The 13,204-nt window shown below is 40.8% G+C and overlaps 1 protein-coding gene across 1 annotated transcript; it reads right to left on the bottom strand.

Moving 5' to 3' along the window:
- Positions 1-2,408: 2,408 nt before the first annotated feature.
- LOC130563560 (uncharacterized) lies at positions 2,409-4,807 on the bottom strand. The gene is made up of 3 exons (XM_057349175.1): positions 4,744-4,807; positions 3,257-3,657; positions 2,409-3,178 (listed from the first exon to the last, which is right to left on the bottom strand). The coding sequence occupies exons 1-3, from the start codon at positions 4,805-4,807 to the stop codon at positions 2,792-2,794; spliced, it is 852 nt and encodes a 283-aa protein (XP_057205158.1). The 3' UTR covers positions 2,409-2,791.
- Between the last annotated feature and the right edge of the window lie 8,397 nt (positions 4,808-13,204).

Raw genomic sequence — 13,204 nt, 5'->3', positions numbered from 1 at the left:
TTAAAAGAACTTTAAAGTCAATACGATACTTAATGGGTAACCAGTGAAGGGTTGATAACATTGGGGTTATGTGATCGTATTTTCTGGACCTGGTTAGAACTCTGGCAGCTGCATTCTGAACTAACTGTAGTTTGTTTATTGATGCTGCAGGACAACCACTAAGCAGTGCATTACAGTAGTCAAGTCTTGAGGTCACAAATGCATGAATAAGCTTCTCTGCGTCAGCCACACATAAAATATTTCGCAATTTGGCAACATTTCTAAGGTGGAAGAAGGCTGTTTTTGTGACATTTGAGATGTGATTTTTAAATGACAGGTTGCTGTCTAATATAACGCCAAGGTCTTTAACTGTATTTGTTGGAGTAACAGTGCAGCCTTCAATTTGCAGGTCATAATCCGAAATATTCTGCTCACGTGTCTTTGGTCCGATAAGTAATATTTCTGTTTTATTAGAATTTAAAAGAAGGAAATTACAAGTCATCCAATGCTTTATATCGTCGATGCACTCTGCCAATTTGGATAGTTGGAAGGAATCATCTGGTCTTGATGAGATATATAGCTGAGTATCATCTGCATAACAGTGGAAGCTAATTCCATGTTTTCTAATAATGTTTCCAAGGGGCAGCATGTATATGGAGAATAGCAAGGGTCCTAAAACCGATCCCTGAGGTAATCCATAATTTACTTGCGTTAGATTTGATGATTCCCCATTTAAATGGACAAATTGATGTCTGTCTGATAAGTAAGATCTGAACCATTGTAGTGCCTGTCCCTGAATACCGGTATAATTGTGTAAGCGATCTAGAAGTATTTTATGGTCTACAGTATCGAACGCAGCACTAAGGTCGAGCAGGACTAGGAGTGAGATGTTACCTTTATCTGATGCTATAAGCAGGTCGTTTGTAATTTTAACGAGCGCAGTTTCAGTACTATGATGCGGTCTAAAGCCTGACTGGAATTTTTCGTGTATGTCATTATTTTGTAAGAAAGAGCACAACTGAGTGGACACTACTTTTTCTAGTATTTTAGACAGGAAAGGGAGATTTGAAATCGGTCTATAGTTTCCTAGTTCATTGGGGTCTAAGTTTGGTTTCTTGATAAGAGGCTTAATGACGGCCAGTTTAAAGGCTCCTGGGACATGGCCTAGATTAATTGACGAGTTGATAATGTTATAAATGGGCTCAATTGCAACGGGTAATAACTCTTTTAATAATTTAGTTGGTATGGGGTCTAATAAGCAAGTTGTAGGTTTAGATGTTGCAATAAGTTTAATTAAATCTTCCTGTTTTATAGGTGAAAAACACTGTAGCCTTTCTTTTGGGGCGATGGTTGGTACTAATTTATAGGACAGACTTGGAGGTTGAGTTTTTACTATTTTGTCTCGTATGTTTTCGATTTTCTCTGTAAAAAAATTCATGAAATCATTGCTACCAAGGTGCGGCGGAATACCCAGGTCAGGTGAAGTCTGTTTATTTGTTAGTTTAGCAACTGTACTAAATAAAAACCTTGGATTGTTTTTGTTAGTTTCTATGAGGTTACGGAGGTGCTCAGCCTTTGCTGCTTTTAGTGCCTTTTTATAACAGTTTGCACTCTCTTTCCACGCAATTTTAAAGACCTCTAATTGGGTTTGTTTCCATTTGCGCTCCAGTTTACGTGTTTCTCTTTTAAGGGCGCGAGTGGTGCTATTGTACCATGGTGCTGCGTTTTTCTCATTAATCTTTTTTGACTTCATAGGTGCGACAGCTTCTAATGTATTAGAGAAAATAGTGCCCAATTTGCTGGTCATGTCATCGAGCGATTCTATATTTATTGGTATGGTTATTAAAGGAGTCAGATCTGGCAAGCTCTTTGCGAAACTATCTTTAGTAGTCGAGGTAATTGTTCTACCCTGTCGATAACGAGTTAAACGGCTGATTTCTGCAGTGCGCAGTGTACATGTTATAAGATAGTGATCAGTGACATCGTCGCTTTGAGGTATAATATCTATATTGGTTAGATCGGCTCCGTGAGATATAATCAAGTCTAGTGTATGATTAAATCGATGAGTGGGTCCATTGATGTGTTGTGTTACTCCAAAAGAGTGTAATAGCTCTGTAAACGCCACTGCTAATGCATCGTTAGCACTATCTACGTGGATATTAAAGTCTCCGACAATTAGTACTTTATCAACGTTAACCAATAGGTCCGATAGGAAGTCCGCAAACTCTTTCAGAAAATCAGTGTAGGGACCAGGGGGTCTATACACTGTAGCCAACGTACAAGAAAGCAATGGTTTTTTACTGTCAATTGGAACAATTATGTTCAACGCAAGCACTTCAAATGATTTAAATTTATGCTCCGTTCTCTGAGTTACAGTAAGAAAGTCTCTAAAGATTGTTGCGACACCGCCACCTCGACCAACCGGACGTGGCTCATGCATATAACAGTAGCTTGGTGGTGTACACTCATTTAGACCGTAATAATCATTTGGTTTAAGCCAGGTTTCGGTAAGGCAAAGTATATCAAAATTGTTGTCTGTGATCATTTCATTTACAATAACTGCTTTTGAATTTAGTGATCTAATATTAAGTAGGCCGAACTTTATGAGTTTGTTTTGGTCGTTTATTACATTGTCCTCAGGTTTAATCACGATTAGATTTTTTCTCTGAGATTTGGCTATTTTGTTATTTTGTAGTATTATTCGGGGGACAGACACAGTCTCTATGCATTTGGAAGCAGTAACATTTATAACAGATGAGTGGGAGGAACACAGACTATGGTTAAAGTTTTGACTTACCGCTGGGAGACGTAGTCAAGCGGTGCGTAGCGTCTTTGAGATGTTGTCAGACAGAAGAACCGCTCCGATGCTGCTGGGGTGCAGGCCGTCAGGGCGGAAGAGCCTAGGTCGCTCCCAGAACAGATCAAAATTATCAACAAAGAGCAGCTTCTGTTCAATACACCATGACATCAACCATTTATTTAGAGCAAATAGTCTACTGAACTTTTCATTCCCTCGTCGGTAGGTAGGAAGCGGCCCTGATACGATGATCCTCGCTGTGGGCGATGCGTTGCGTACCGTCTCGATCAGACTCCTGAAGTCCCTCTTCAGGATCTCCGACTGCCTCATCCTGACGTCATTCGCCCCCGCGTGCAGCACGACAGCTCCGACGTTAGCATCGTCCTTCAGGATCGCAGGTACCTGCGCAGAGACATCAAGAACACGGGCGCCAGGAAAACAATGAGTGCGCACCTTACCTTTAGTGGAGGAAGCGCGTACGTTCCGGACGATTGAGTCTCCGATGACCACAGCGTTGCATTCCGTCTCGCAGAGGGCGGCAAAGCGGTTCCTGGTCGGGATCTCGAAGACCGGTGGCGGCGGTTGGGTCATCGCTCCAGTCCTGGCTCGCGCCTTTTGCCGTGGGTGTGCCGGTGCAGGAGTGAAGTTCATTTGGGCTGACCGTGTTCTCGAAGCCTGGGCTCTGTGCAGAGAAACACGCGGAGTAGAAGTGGAAGGTGTATTAAAATCGCGATGAAAACTTACCGCGGATTTGCGAGCGTCAGCTCTGGATGTTTCCAGCGCCATTTTTCGTTCTCGCAGGCGTGTCTGTTTCTCTAGTAGATCCTGGATCTGCTTCTCCACAGCCTCCAGTTCCGACTGAAGTGCGATCGTTTCCTCATCTGCACACAGAGGTACAAACACATCTGAAACATTAGCCATTAGTGATGTAATAATGAGAACAGTGTGTTAAGCAGTGAGCAGGCAGGCTGGGAATGCTAACAGCCTGAGGCTAATAGCGAGTGATCCGATAAAAATAAATTATCGGTGTGTTTAAGGACGATTTTTGGTATGGGATATACTTAAGGATATGTTTTACCCTCGGTGAATAACAATAAGTCTTAAGATATAACAAGAATAAACGATGTATTAAGAATAAGTTTGAAAGAGCTCCGACTCAAACCACGCGCTCTCAGCAAACAGGAAGTGATGGATGGCATGCAACTAGTTGACGTGCACGCGCCGAAGGGGGCGTTCCAGGTCGTACTAAGTTCTTCATGCACTTCCGGGGAAACACGGCACTGGGGCGAGTATGGCATGGAGCCACTCTCAAACCCGAGGTACCATGTATCCAGCCGCGAGCATTGGGAGAGGCAGTGCGGGCACTGCAACCCAACGCCGGCAGCCCGGGAAAGCATGGCTTACATTTCGACGTCCGCTTCTTCCTGATCTCGACCCCCCGAGGGAGGGAGCTTCAAGGAATCGTCAGAGTCTGATGCAAGTAAGTCACCCTCCGATGCTGCAACAGACATCTCATCATCACGTACCGTGTCCTATACGTGATTGAGGAATAAGACGGCGGACCGTCTCATGGGGAACGGTCAGACGAGCAAGACGAGGTGCGAACGGTCCGCGAGCCAGTGGCTGATGGATTAGCGCTCACAGTAATCCTCATATCACCCTCGCTGCTCGCCATAGCGGGCGGCAGGGCCGTAGTCCTGCCGTCACGGAACGGGAAGCAAACGAGGTGGTGGCTGAGCCCCATGGGAGCACAGCCACCCGTGACGCAACGTCTGAATCATCAACCGCCCGCAGTGCGGGCAGGACGTATCCACAAGGGCTGCCCCAGCGTACTGGAAGCAGACCTCGTGTCCGTCCCCCTCCTCGATGAGTGTGTTGCACCCACGAGAACAGCGGGACATGCCACGCTGGAGAAAATTCCTCTTTTAGAATGCAGACGGTGTGGCACCATCTGCTAGTTCGAACACCTCTGGAACCGCCGAGACGCCCAGGGGAAGTCACCGCAGGAAGGGACCATCCGTTGCACCACATCATAGAACCGGCAATCTGGAGTTGCTAAGTAGTAGCGAGAGTTGATCTTCACAAGCGAAGGCTCCGAAGAACAAAAGGTGAATGAATGAAGCACACCGTCTCCCTTTTATACCCGGATTTCCGGGGGCGGAGTCCGGCATGCAAATTTCATTCGCCAATTTTCATTGGCCTCTTCTAAGTAGTCGGAAGCGATTGGTTCTCAGGGACGAACCCCATCTGTCGGTTCGACACAACGTCGAGAGACCGACAGAAAAGGAACCAATTTCTATAAACAATTTCATTTTTTCTAATGCATATAACAGCAAAAAAAAAAAACATTCCTAAATGCTTCTTAGCTTGTTTTACCTACATACACCGAAATTCTGTAAAAAACCCTGAAATTTCATGGCAGCTGGGACGCCAGAAATAAACCGCATTTTGTTTTCCTGTAAAATTAGAACAGAAAAAAATATACAGTACATAGTTGAAATGTAAAAAAATAACAGAAACATTCTGTAACATTACGTTTTTTTAGCCTATAAAAATATGACGTTTATAATATACAGTATTGTATTAATTGAAATTAATAATCATGATTACAGTATCAATGTCAATAATCAATAATAAAGATGTCATTTTAATCTTGCAGCTCTCTCTAATAAATTCCTGTCTTTTTTATTCATCTGATATTCTGCTTTGAGCCACGTCAAGACAATTCTGATGCTGCTTTGCTTCTATGTAAACTAAAAGACTTTTAAAATAATTTTGCTTCTCTGTTTTATTTACATATGTGACCCTAAAGTAATCCAAAAGCAATCAGAATACACAACTTTTATATTGTGATACTTGGATTACGTTACTGATTGCATTTTTTATTAAGTAATTTGTAACTGTACTTGAATATTTTTTTAAAGTAACCCTCCCAACCCTGCACATATAGTCCATTATTGTTTTTGTCACTGTATTTTTTTGCCTTCTGCTTGTGTATTCGTAAGGTTTGAGTGAATACTTCCTGCTGTATTTTTGTGCATTGGTAAAGGTAGTAATTAACATGTTGCTTCCCCACACTGCACAGTAGGACTCGTATCTTTGCATTGTCTTAATAATTACAGCCCATGTTTTTATCTCAACCTGTTGTCCTTCGCACAGCATGCTGACCTTCTAATCAACTGCTGCTTCTACCACACTTTTCTCCTGTTCATCTCATGCTAGCCTCCAGCCTTTTCTCTTCCTGTCGAGCTTACCTTCACGCGCCGCTAACGCATCCCAAGTGGCTGAGCGAGTGGAGCAAGCCGCACAAGGCCTCGGAAACATTATTGCGCTTGGAGCTTAGATGTTCCCTAACATCTGGAGAAAAAGACACTAGAAGCTATGCATAGGTTGAGAAAGAAATCATAGCGCGGCCTGAGGCAATAAGTGTAGAGCTCATGGAACATTTTGCTCCTTGCGCTCTTCAATTCACCCCCAGAAAGAGGAGCGTGTGCTGCAGGGTACAGATGAATCTGGAGGAGGGAACGTGGAAAGAGAGGCCAGATGCTGAGTAGAATATCTTTACTTCAGTTTTACATTCACCTCCTTTCAAGCAGCCCTCATGACCTGACAAAACCCTCGAGCTATGCTGCATTTTTATGGCTCTATAACCTGTAATGATTATATTTCACCTCACAAATTATTTGACAGGAAATGTTAATGAAGAGGATTTGTATAACCATTTATCATGCATAACATATACAGTATATACTAGCTATATATCGGTATGATATATTTTAAAGGTAAAATGAAAAACATTGTTGAGATCCACGACAGGCGTGCTGTTATGTTTGCGGGAACAAGCACTCCAGACTGATGTGTACATGTGTAATCTACACTTAGCTGCTAATGAGGACATATTTGTTTTTTTATAAGTATGTGGGCAAATTGATAGAGACAAGGACAGCAGCTTTTATATAGAAAAACAACAGGGGATAAAATTGAGCTCAGCATTGAATAAGGGCCCAGTGGGAATCACACACGTTTGCAAACCTACTGACACACACTCTTCGCTCTAAGAAAGAGGGTTTGCACACAGAGGAGAATACAATGCGAACTTGCCTGCGGATAATCGCGAAAGATGCAGTTGTTGATCTACACTGCCAAATAAGACCCCACTGGAATGTCTCAGACACACACATAAATACACACTCGTGACCTCAACTATATTCTGAAAAAAAGCATTGTTCAGTAACTTATTCTTTGATAAACAAGTCAAAATGTAACTGTTTTTTTTTTGGTAAAGCAGAACCCGTTTTGTGCATTCGAGGCATTGCGATCTTAGACCAAAGCCTCTTTCCATCAGTCAACATACTGCTGCACCTGGAGGGTTCAAAGACCCCGTTGCAACATCCACACTCTTGCCTTATGTTAACACTTTGATCTGTCCATCTAATGCACCTTTGAGAGCACGCACCTGGTACAAACTGCTTTTTGCGCTTAAATAATCAGTTCATTTGTACTGATTTAGAGCCGGTCTGAGGCCAGATGACCTGATCAAGGTTTTGAGGACATGGTCTCACTTTAAGTAAGTCTAGCTGCACTACTTTTTCGCTAAATTTGAGATAGCATATAGGACGCACCATCTAAGAAAAGTACATAGTAAACAGGTTATTTTAACAGCATGCATGTGATACACGATCAATGCATGCTCCTAGAGAAAGTAGGTGTGTACTGTACATGTCTAAGCATGTCTGGGCAAGCAGATTGAAAAACTCTCCCATAACGCCCTTTAACACCATCTATATTAAGAGTGTATAATGTAAACATTGCGAGAGCTATCTTTGCCATTATACTCTTACTCTTGCATTATATTGAATCATCACCATATCACTAATACTGCAAGATTATTATAATCCTATATGACAGCTAAAGTCTGGATGATTTTATCCTCGTCTGGGACTTTACACAGAGAGCTCAGTTGTTGGGCACAGCCGGAAAAGGTCGAATTAAAAATATTGTGTGGCTATTTGCCAAGACCTTTCCTTGCGGTAAGGGTTTAGATGGCCTCTGTGCCTTTGGGCTAAATTTACACACTGTACAATTAATTATGGCTTGTTTACTTGGGGAAAGAGGAGAGGTGCGCCACAGAGTTTCAGTTCATCATTTTACCAACATCCCAAGCAGCAGAGGTTTAGTTTAGGGTTTGGATTTAATGGGACTGTGACAACCAATTTGTATTAGACACTATATTATTATACAGACCATTGGTTCTGACCTTCCTTTTCTATATTGTGTGTCCATGACGACCTTGTACAATAAGCAAGCAAGGTTACAGGTCTAGATTAGGCTCTGAAGTTTTGAACAAATAGAGCTAAAGGGAATTGAGAGATAACAGAATGGTGGTGACCCAGAGAGAAAATTCTGTGTGTGAAACATTATGGGAAAAGGGCTTTTGGTCTTGCATGTCATCAAAGCCTTTTACAGTCTTGCTTAAATGTCTCCTGAGTATGCTGAATCTATGGCAGAAGTTCACTCACTTTATACAAATTTATTTTCGCGGGATGGGGACTTGACCAGAAAGATAAATTCAGCAACTGCGATGCAAGAACCATTTTAGAGTAAAATTATGCATGTCACCAAAGAAAGCAAAAACATTAAGTTATGTTGCCTTTTGCAGAGTTGGCTACCATCACAGCTATCCATTTCTGAGACAAATAAATAAATATGGATCTGTATAAATTAGACAAATTTTCAAAACTATGAAATAGGGATTTTAGTAAAAATTTTCCTCAGTCTTGAGGTTATTTCTGTTCACGTAAACCAACTAGTCAAACATGATACATTTTTGTCAGTAAATACACAAACAAGATTTTATACATTTTATACATTTATACTTTAACATCTACTCTCTAAAATTTTAAATATATGAAAAACACCTATGTGTAACGCTGTTGCCCAAAACATGAGACTTGGAGTAGGATCTAAGTGCAGATGAAAATCTTTAATAAATCCAACCATGAGCAAGAATCCATAACATGAAACAAGAACCAGAAAACATGACAAGGCAACCCATATTACGTACAATAACCAACAACTAAACACATGAAACACCGTGGTATAAATACACACAAGGACCCATGACTAACAAGGCAGACCTGTGGCCTGTATCACGTAGCCGGTTTCGGTTTTTACCCTGGTAAATTCACGTTTATTTCGAGCATACTCAGAGTTTTCGGGCTCAAGAAGGTGGATTGGTTTTGAGCGAGTTTCGTCGCCATGGTAATTTACGCTATACAGCTAACCTGCTCCGGAGCAGGTTATATTCTGGGTTTGAAAACTCAGTGTTTGTTGAACTAGCTTCGTGATACAGGCCACTGATGACAATGAAACAAAAACACAGACCAAAACCCATTACACTTATGTCGCTTTCTCTTTTTTTTTTTGCCAGCAGGCTGCTGGGCTTTTTGTCTGCTGTAAATGCCATTAGGCTCACATATTCCCACAGAGTAGGACCAAGAGGATTACACTTTGAAAACAAAGCTAACACTGCACGTTTTGCATTAGTTAACATAGCAGTTCTGATAGATAAAAGCTAAAAATATTTTTTATTGAATTGTTCTTCTGGTAAGACAAATACTGCAGATACTGTGAACGTGGAACTCTTGAAATGCATTTTTTGAGGAAATACCATTTTAAAATTATACCAATGAAATACCAAGTACAATGAGCCTTTACATGAGAATATTAATAAATTCAGCTGCATGTAAGTGCTTAAATGCTCATTTTGAGATAAGATGATGCTTACACAAGTAAAGATGCTTTCTTTCAATAATAAGCGCAGTGGATGTTACAGACTAGAGACAGAAAGAGCGAGTGGTATTTTTTTGTAAAGTGAAAGAATTAAAGACAAGCAGACAAGCAAGGGTGTATGGGAGGGCCCGGTTTAGGATGGGGGGGGGGGGGGGGGGGTGGTTGTCTTGGAAGAGATTGGTGCCATGATCCAAACTAATTTCGAAACATCATAACTTATTTTTATAAGTTAGCATTTCAAATCAGACCGTGTCTGTGCTCATTTAATGCACCATTTTGCAAAGTGATAAATTTACGAATTCGACATACATCCTTTTGGCTCTAGATAGGGAGCATAGCATAAGGAAAAGAGAAGCGAGGAGGATTTAAGAGCATTTCGCAGTGTCAAACATCGAAACCCACGGGGAAGCATGGTACAATTAGACCAGGCTGGGGGATCTTAAGAGGAACAGCCTCATTTCTCGTTTACAGTAACACGGTTATCTGTCGCGGGTGATCTGTTTAAACGGTTTGTTTGCGGGGATAAAAGCCATATGAAGGAAACAAACTTAGTTCTGGCTTAATCTCCAAATCCTTGGTGGTCATGGAAGATGATCCCAATTTGCATCTGAGCAGCACTGTCAGATCTCACAATAATAAAAAAAATAAGACTTTAAGCATCAATTATGTTCGATTAATGTTGAAACATTGGGACTGTGCTCCATGGTTAACTGATAGTGAATTTTCTTGATCACTTGCACCTGATGAAGTCTGTAACCCACGATGAGGAAGATAGACTTTAATCCTTTTTCATGTTTCCCTGTTTAATTGAACAAATGTGACATTAGGTGAGTAAAACACCTAATAAACCTAATACCTAATACCTTTATTAAAATTTGCTGTTGTTTATCTTCTTCAATATTCCTATCCCACATATTTAGTCATTTTTTATTTAATATGATTTTAAATATGTACATTTGTTTATCTCTCCTTCACCATGACACAATACTTTAGCCTAATACAGCCTTTAATGGATTATAACATGAAACAACCCGTTCAACATAAAAAACTAATTTATTTAAGGCAATGCTGAGATGCTGAGAATGCTGAAATTTGGTCAGGGGTAAACACGTAGCCTATGCTGCATTCAGCAAAGACAAAACGTGGCAAAACGTTTTTTAAACGGAAACGGTGGTGCGGTTGAACACCCTGTTGTGATGACGCAAGAGTTGAACTATGGCAGCTGAGAAGGCCATTCTTTGTGTTCTTTTTGAAGAATATTCAGAGCCTGATGAAATCGGTATAAATACATATTGAATACTGCAAAATACATGTCTTCTAATATCTTCAATTGTTGCGCATACCGAGCTGCAGCGGACACATTTGTAAACAAATTTACTTTGACCCATTGTGCAAGCTGTCTCATATACTGTACAAGTACATGTTGCTGCTGATTGGGGTGACATTCTTGACAAACCCACCAAACAAGAGAAAACGTATCTCAAACCTTATTGCACACCGTTTCCAGGACACGTGTCGTTCAATCCGGAAACCGTAGCAAAACGTTGCACACCGGTTTGAGCTGGAACGTGCCTCTGATGTTGTTGCATGTTGCCATGGGAACAGGTTTTCTCATGTGACCCTATTATTATGGCAATGCGAGAAAGCATCCAGTCTGTCCTGCATGTGTCTTTTCAATATGTCCTGCAGGGGACTAATATTCTAATACTTACAGTATATGACAACATTGGGATCTAATCAAAATTAATGTATGGTAAGCCAATAGCATTTTTTTGTTTCTGTAAAACCTAATAAAATCATATGTTTCATGGTATGATTTTCCACATCCATATGAGATCTGCGATGCATAAAGTGACAGCAGCGTTGAGTACTGAAGAGCTCTTCACTTATAATTTCATGACATTTTATCCACAGCCCTCTGCTCAGTAGAACAAACAAACATGAAACACATGGAGATAAAGCCGCTCAACAACAGCACATTGTGGTTTTGTTTGTTTTTCCAGCATGTGTTTGTCTTCTCCACAGCCTCATGTTGGTCTTTTGTTCTGCACACATGTCCAAATGTGTGCAGATGACTGTGTTGAGCATAGTTTTCCTCAATGTTATGAAGAAGTGCACATTATAGACACAGTGTTTATTTCACTGTACCATTTCAATGTATTAATACATGCATGGTAATAACTGTGTCATTGCTGGTTTTTACAGTTCTATCTAATTCTCATTGAAGGTGTGGAAATAAATCATTATTGCCTGTGATGACTAACAATGTGTACTGGGAAGTTTTTTTTTCAAATAAGTCACTGACTTCATATAAACTACTAATTAAATGCATGCACATGGTTGAAGAAATTGATGTTCTTTCTTTCTTTCTTTCTTTCTTTCTTTCTTTCTTTCTTTCTTTCTTTCTTTCTTTCTTTCTTTCTTTCTTTCTTTAGGCAGAAGCTAATGTTTACATTGAAGTTTACATGCACAATAGCCTAACTGTATTCAAGTAAGGTCATGTGATAATATTGTGACTGACATGATGATCACAGCATTAATAAATCTAGTAGCACAATAGCCTAACTGTAGTAAGGTCATGTGATAATATTGTGGCTGACATGATGAGCCTAGCATTAATAAATCTAGTAGCAGAGTTACTGCAAGGTATTTTCAGTGCATAAAATCTATATATCCTTTGTTAATACCCCCTCATCTTAACGGCAAGTGTAACCCATGGTTGCTTAGCAATGACCGACTCCAGGAGAGCGCAAACTCCCGGGCGCTTTGGATAAAAGGAGAAAGCAGCGCAGCTCGCTTTTTTTTTTACACGAAATGTGAATCACCCCTTAGACATTTTTAGCCACAACTCCACTTTTCACTGTTTCCCTGCAGCTGAAGAAAATAAGCATATTATCAAATTTTGCTTTCAAACTGCATAATTTCTTGGTTGCGTGAAATGGCCGTCTCTTCAGGGAAACATTGGCCTAATGCTGAGTGGCAGTTTCTCCAGCTTGGTGGCACAGAAGAGACCAGAGCCAATAGGCTGGCAGCACGGCAACTGTCAGCAGCCATCTACAATGTATACCAAACCCTGATGTTTCAAACATTTCCATCAATTAGGAGCAGAGGGCCGAATGTCTTACCAAAATGGGCACTGAGGATAAACAGTAGGTCTTTCAGACACAGCTCCCTTTCAATCGTCCTTCAAGGGACACAAATTTCAAGTGAGACATTGAAGTCAGGGGAAATTATAGAGGTTTGTTGGGTTACTTGGTGATTCAGGAACTTCATTGGCTTGTCCAAAAAAAGAGAGACAAGACACAAGGGAAAAAGGGCAAAGACCCAAAGTTCTCTCGAATCCTGAAAAAGAAGGATTCTCAAACACATGCTTTGTACAGTACCACCATTTCATATTATGAAACCTCTGATACTTGTCCACAAGTCTACGAAACATACTTATTTGTCATTTCCTCCAGTAATTGAGGGAGTCTCAATTCCGTTCTCCTGACAACAGAACATGTTAAGGTTAAATGATTGGGGAAGCAAGGTAAACACATCAACTTCTCGTCACTGTCCTCCAAATTCTAAATGAGACTCTGGAGCCCCTCAAGTAGAGGTCAATAGCTATATTAGGGGACAACTTATTTTTACTAC

This window comes from Triplophysa rosa, linkage group LG2, assembly GCF_024868665.1.
Source record: "Triplophysa rosa linkage group LG2, Trosa_1v2, whole genome shotgun sequence".
NCBI classification, from domain to species: Eukaryota; Metazoa; Chordata; class Actinopteri; order Cypriniformes; family Nemacheilidae; genus Triplophysa; species Triplophysa rosa.
The sequence above is the reverse complement of the archived record's forward strand: the minus strand, read 5'-3'. Positions and strand labels throughout refer to the sequence as shown.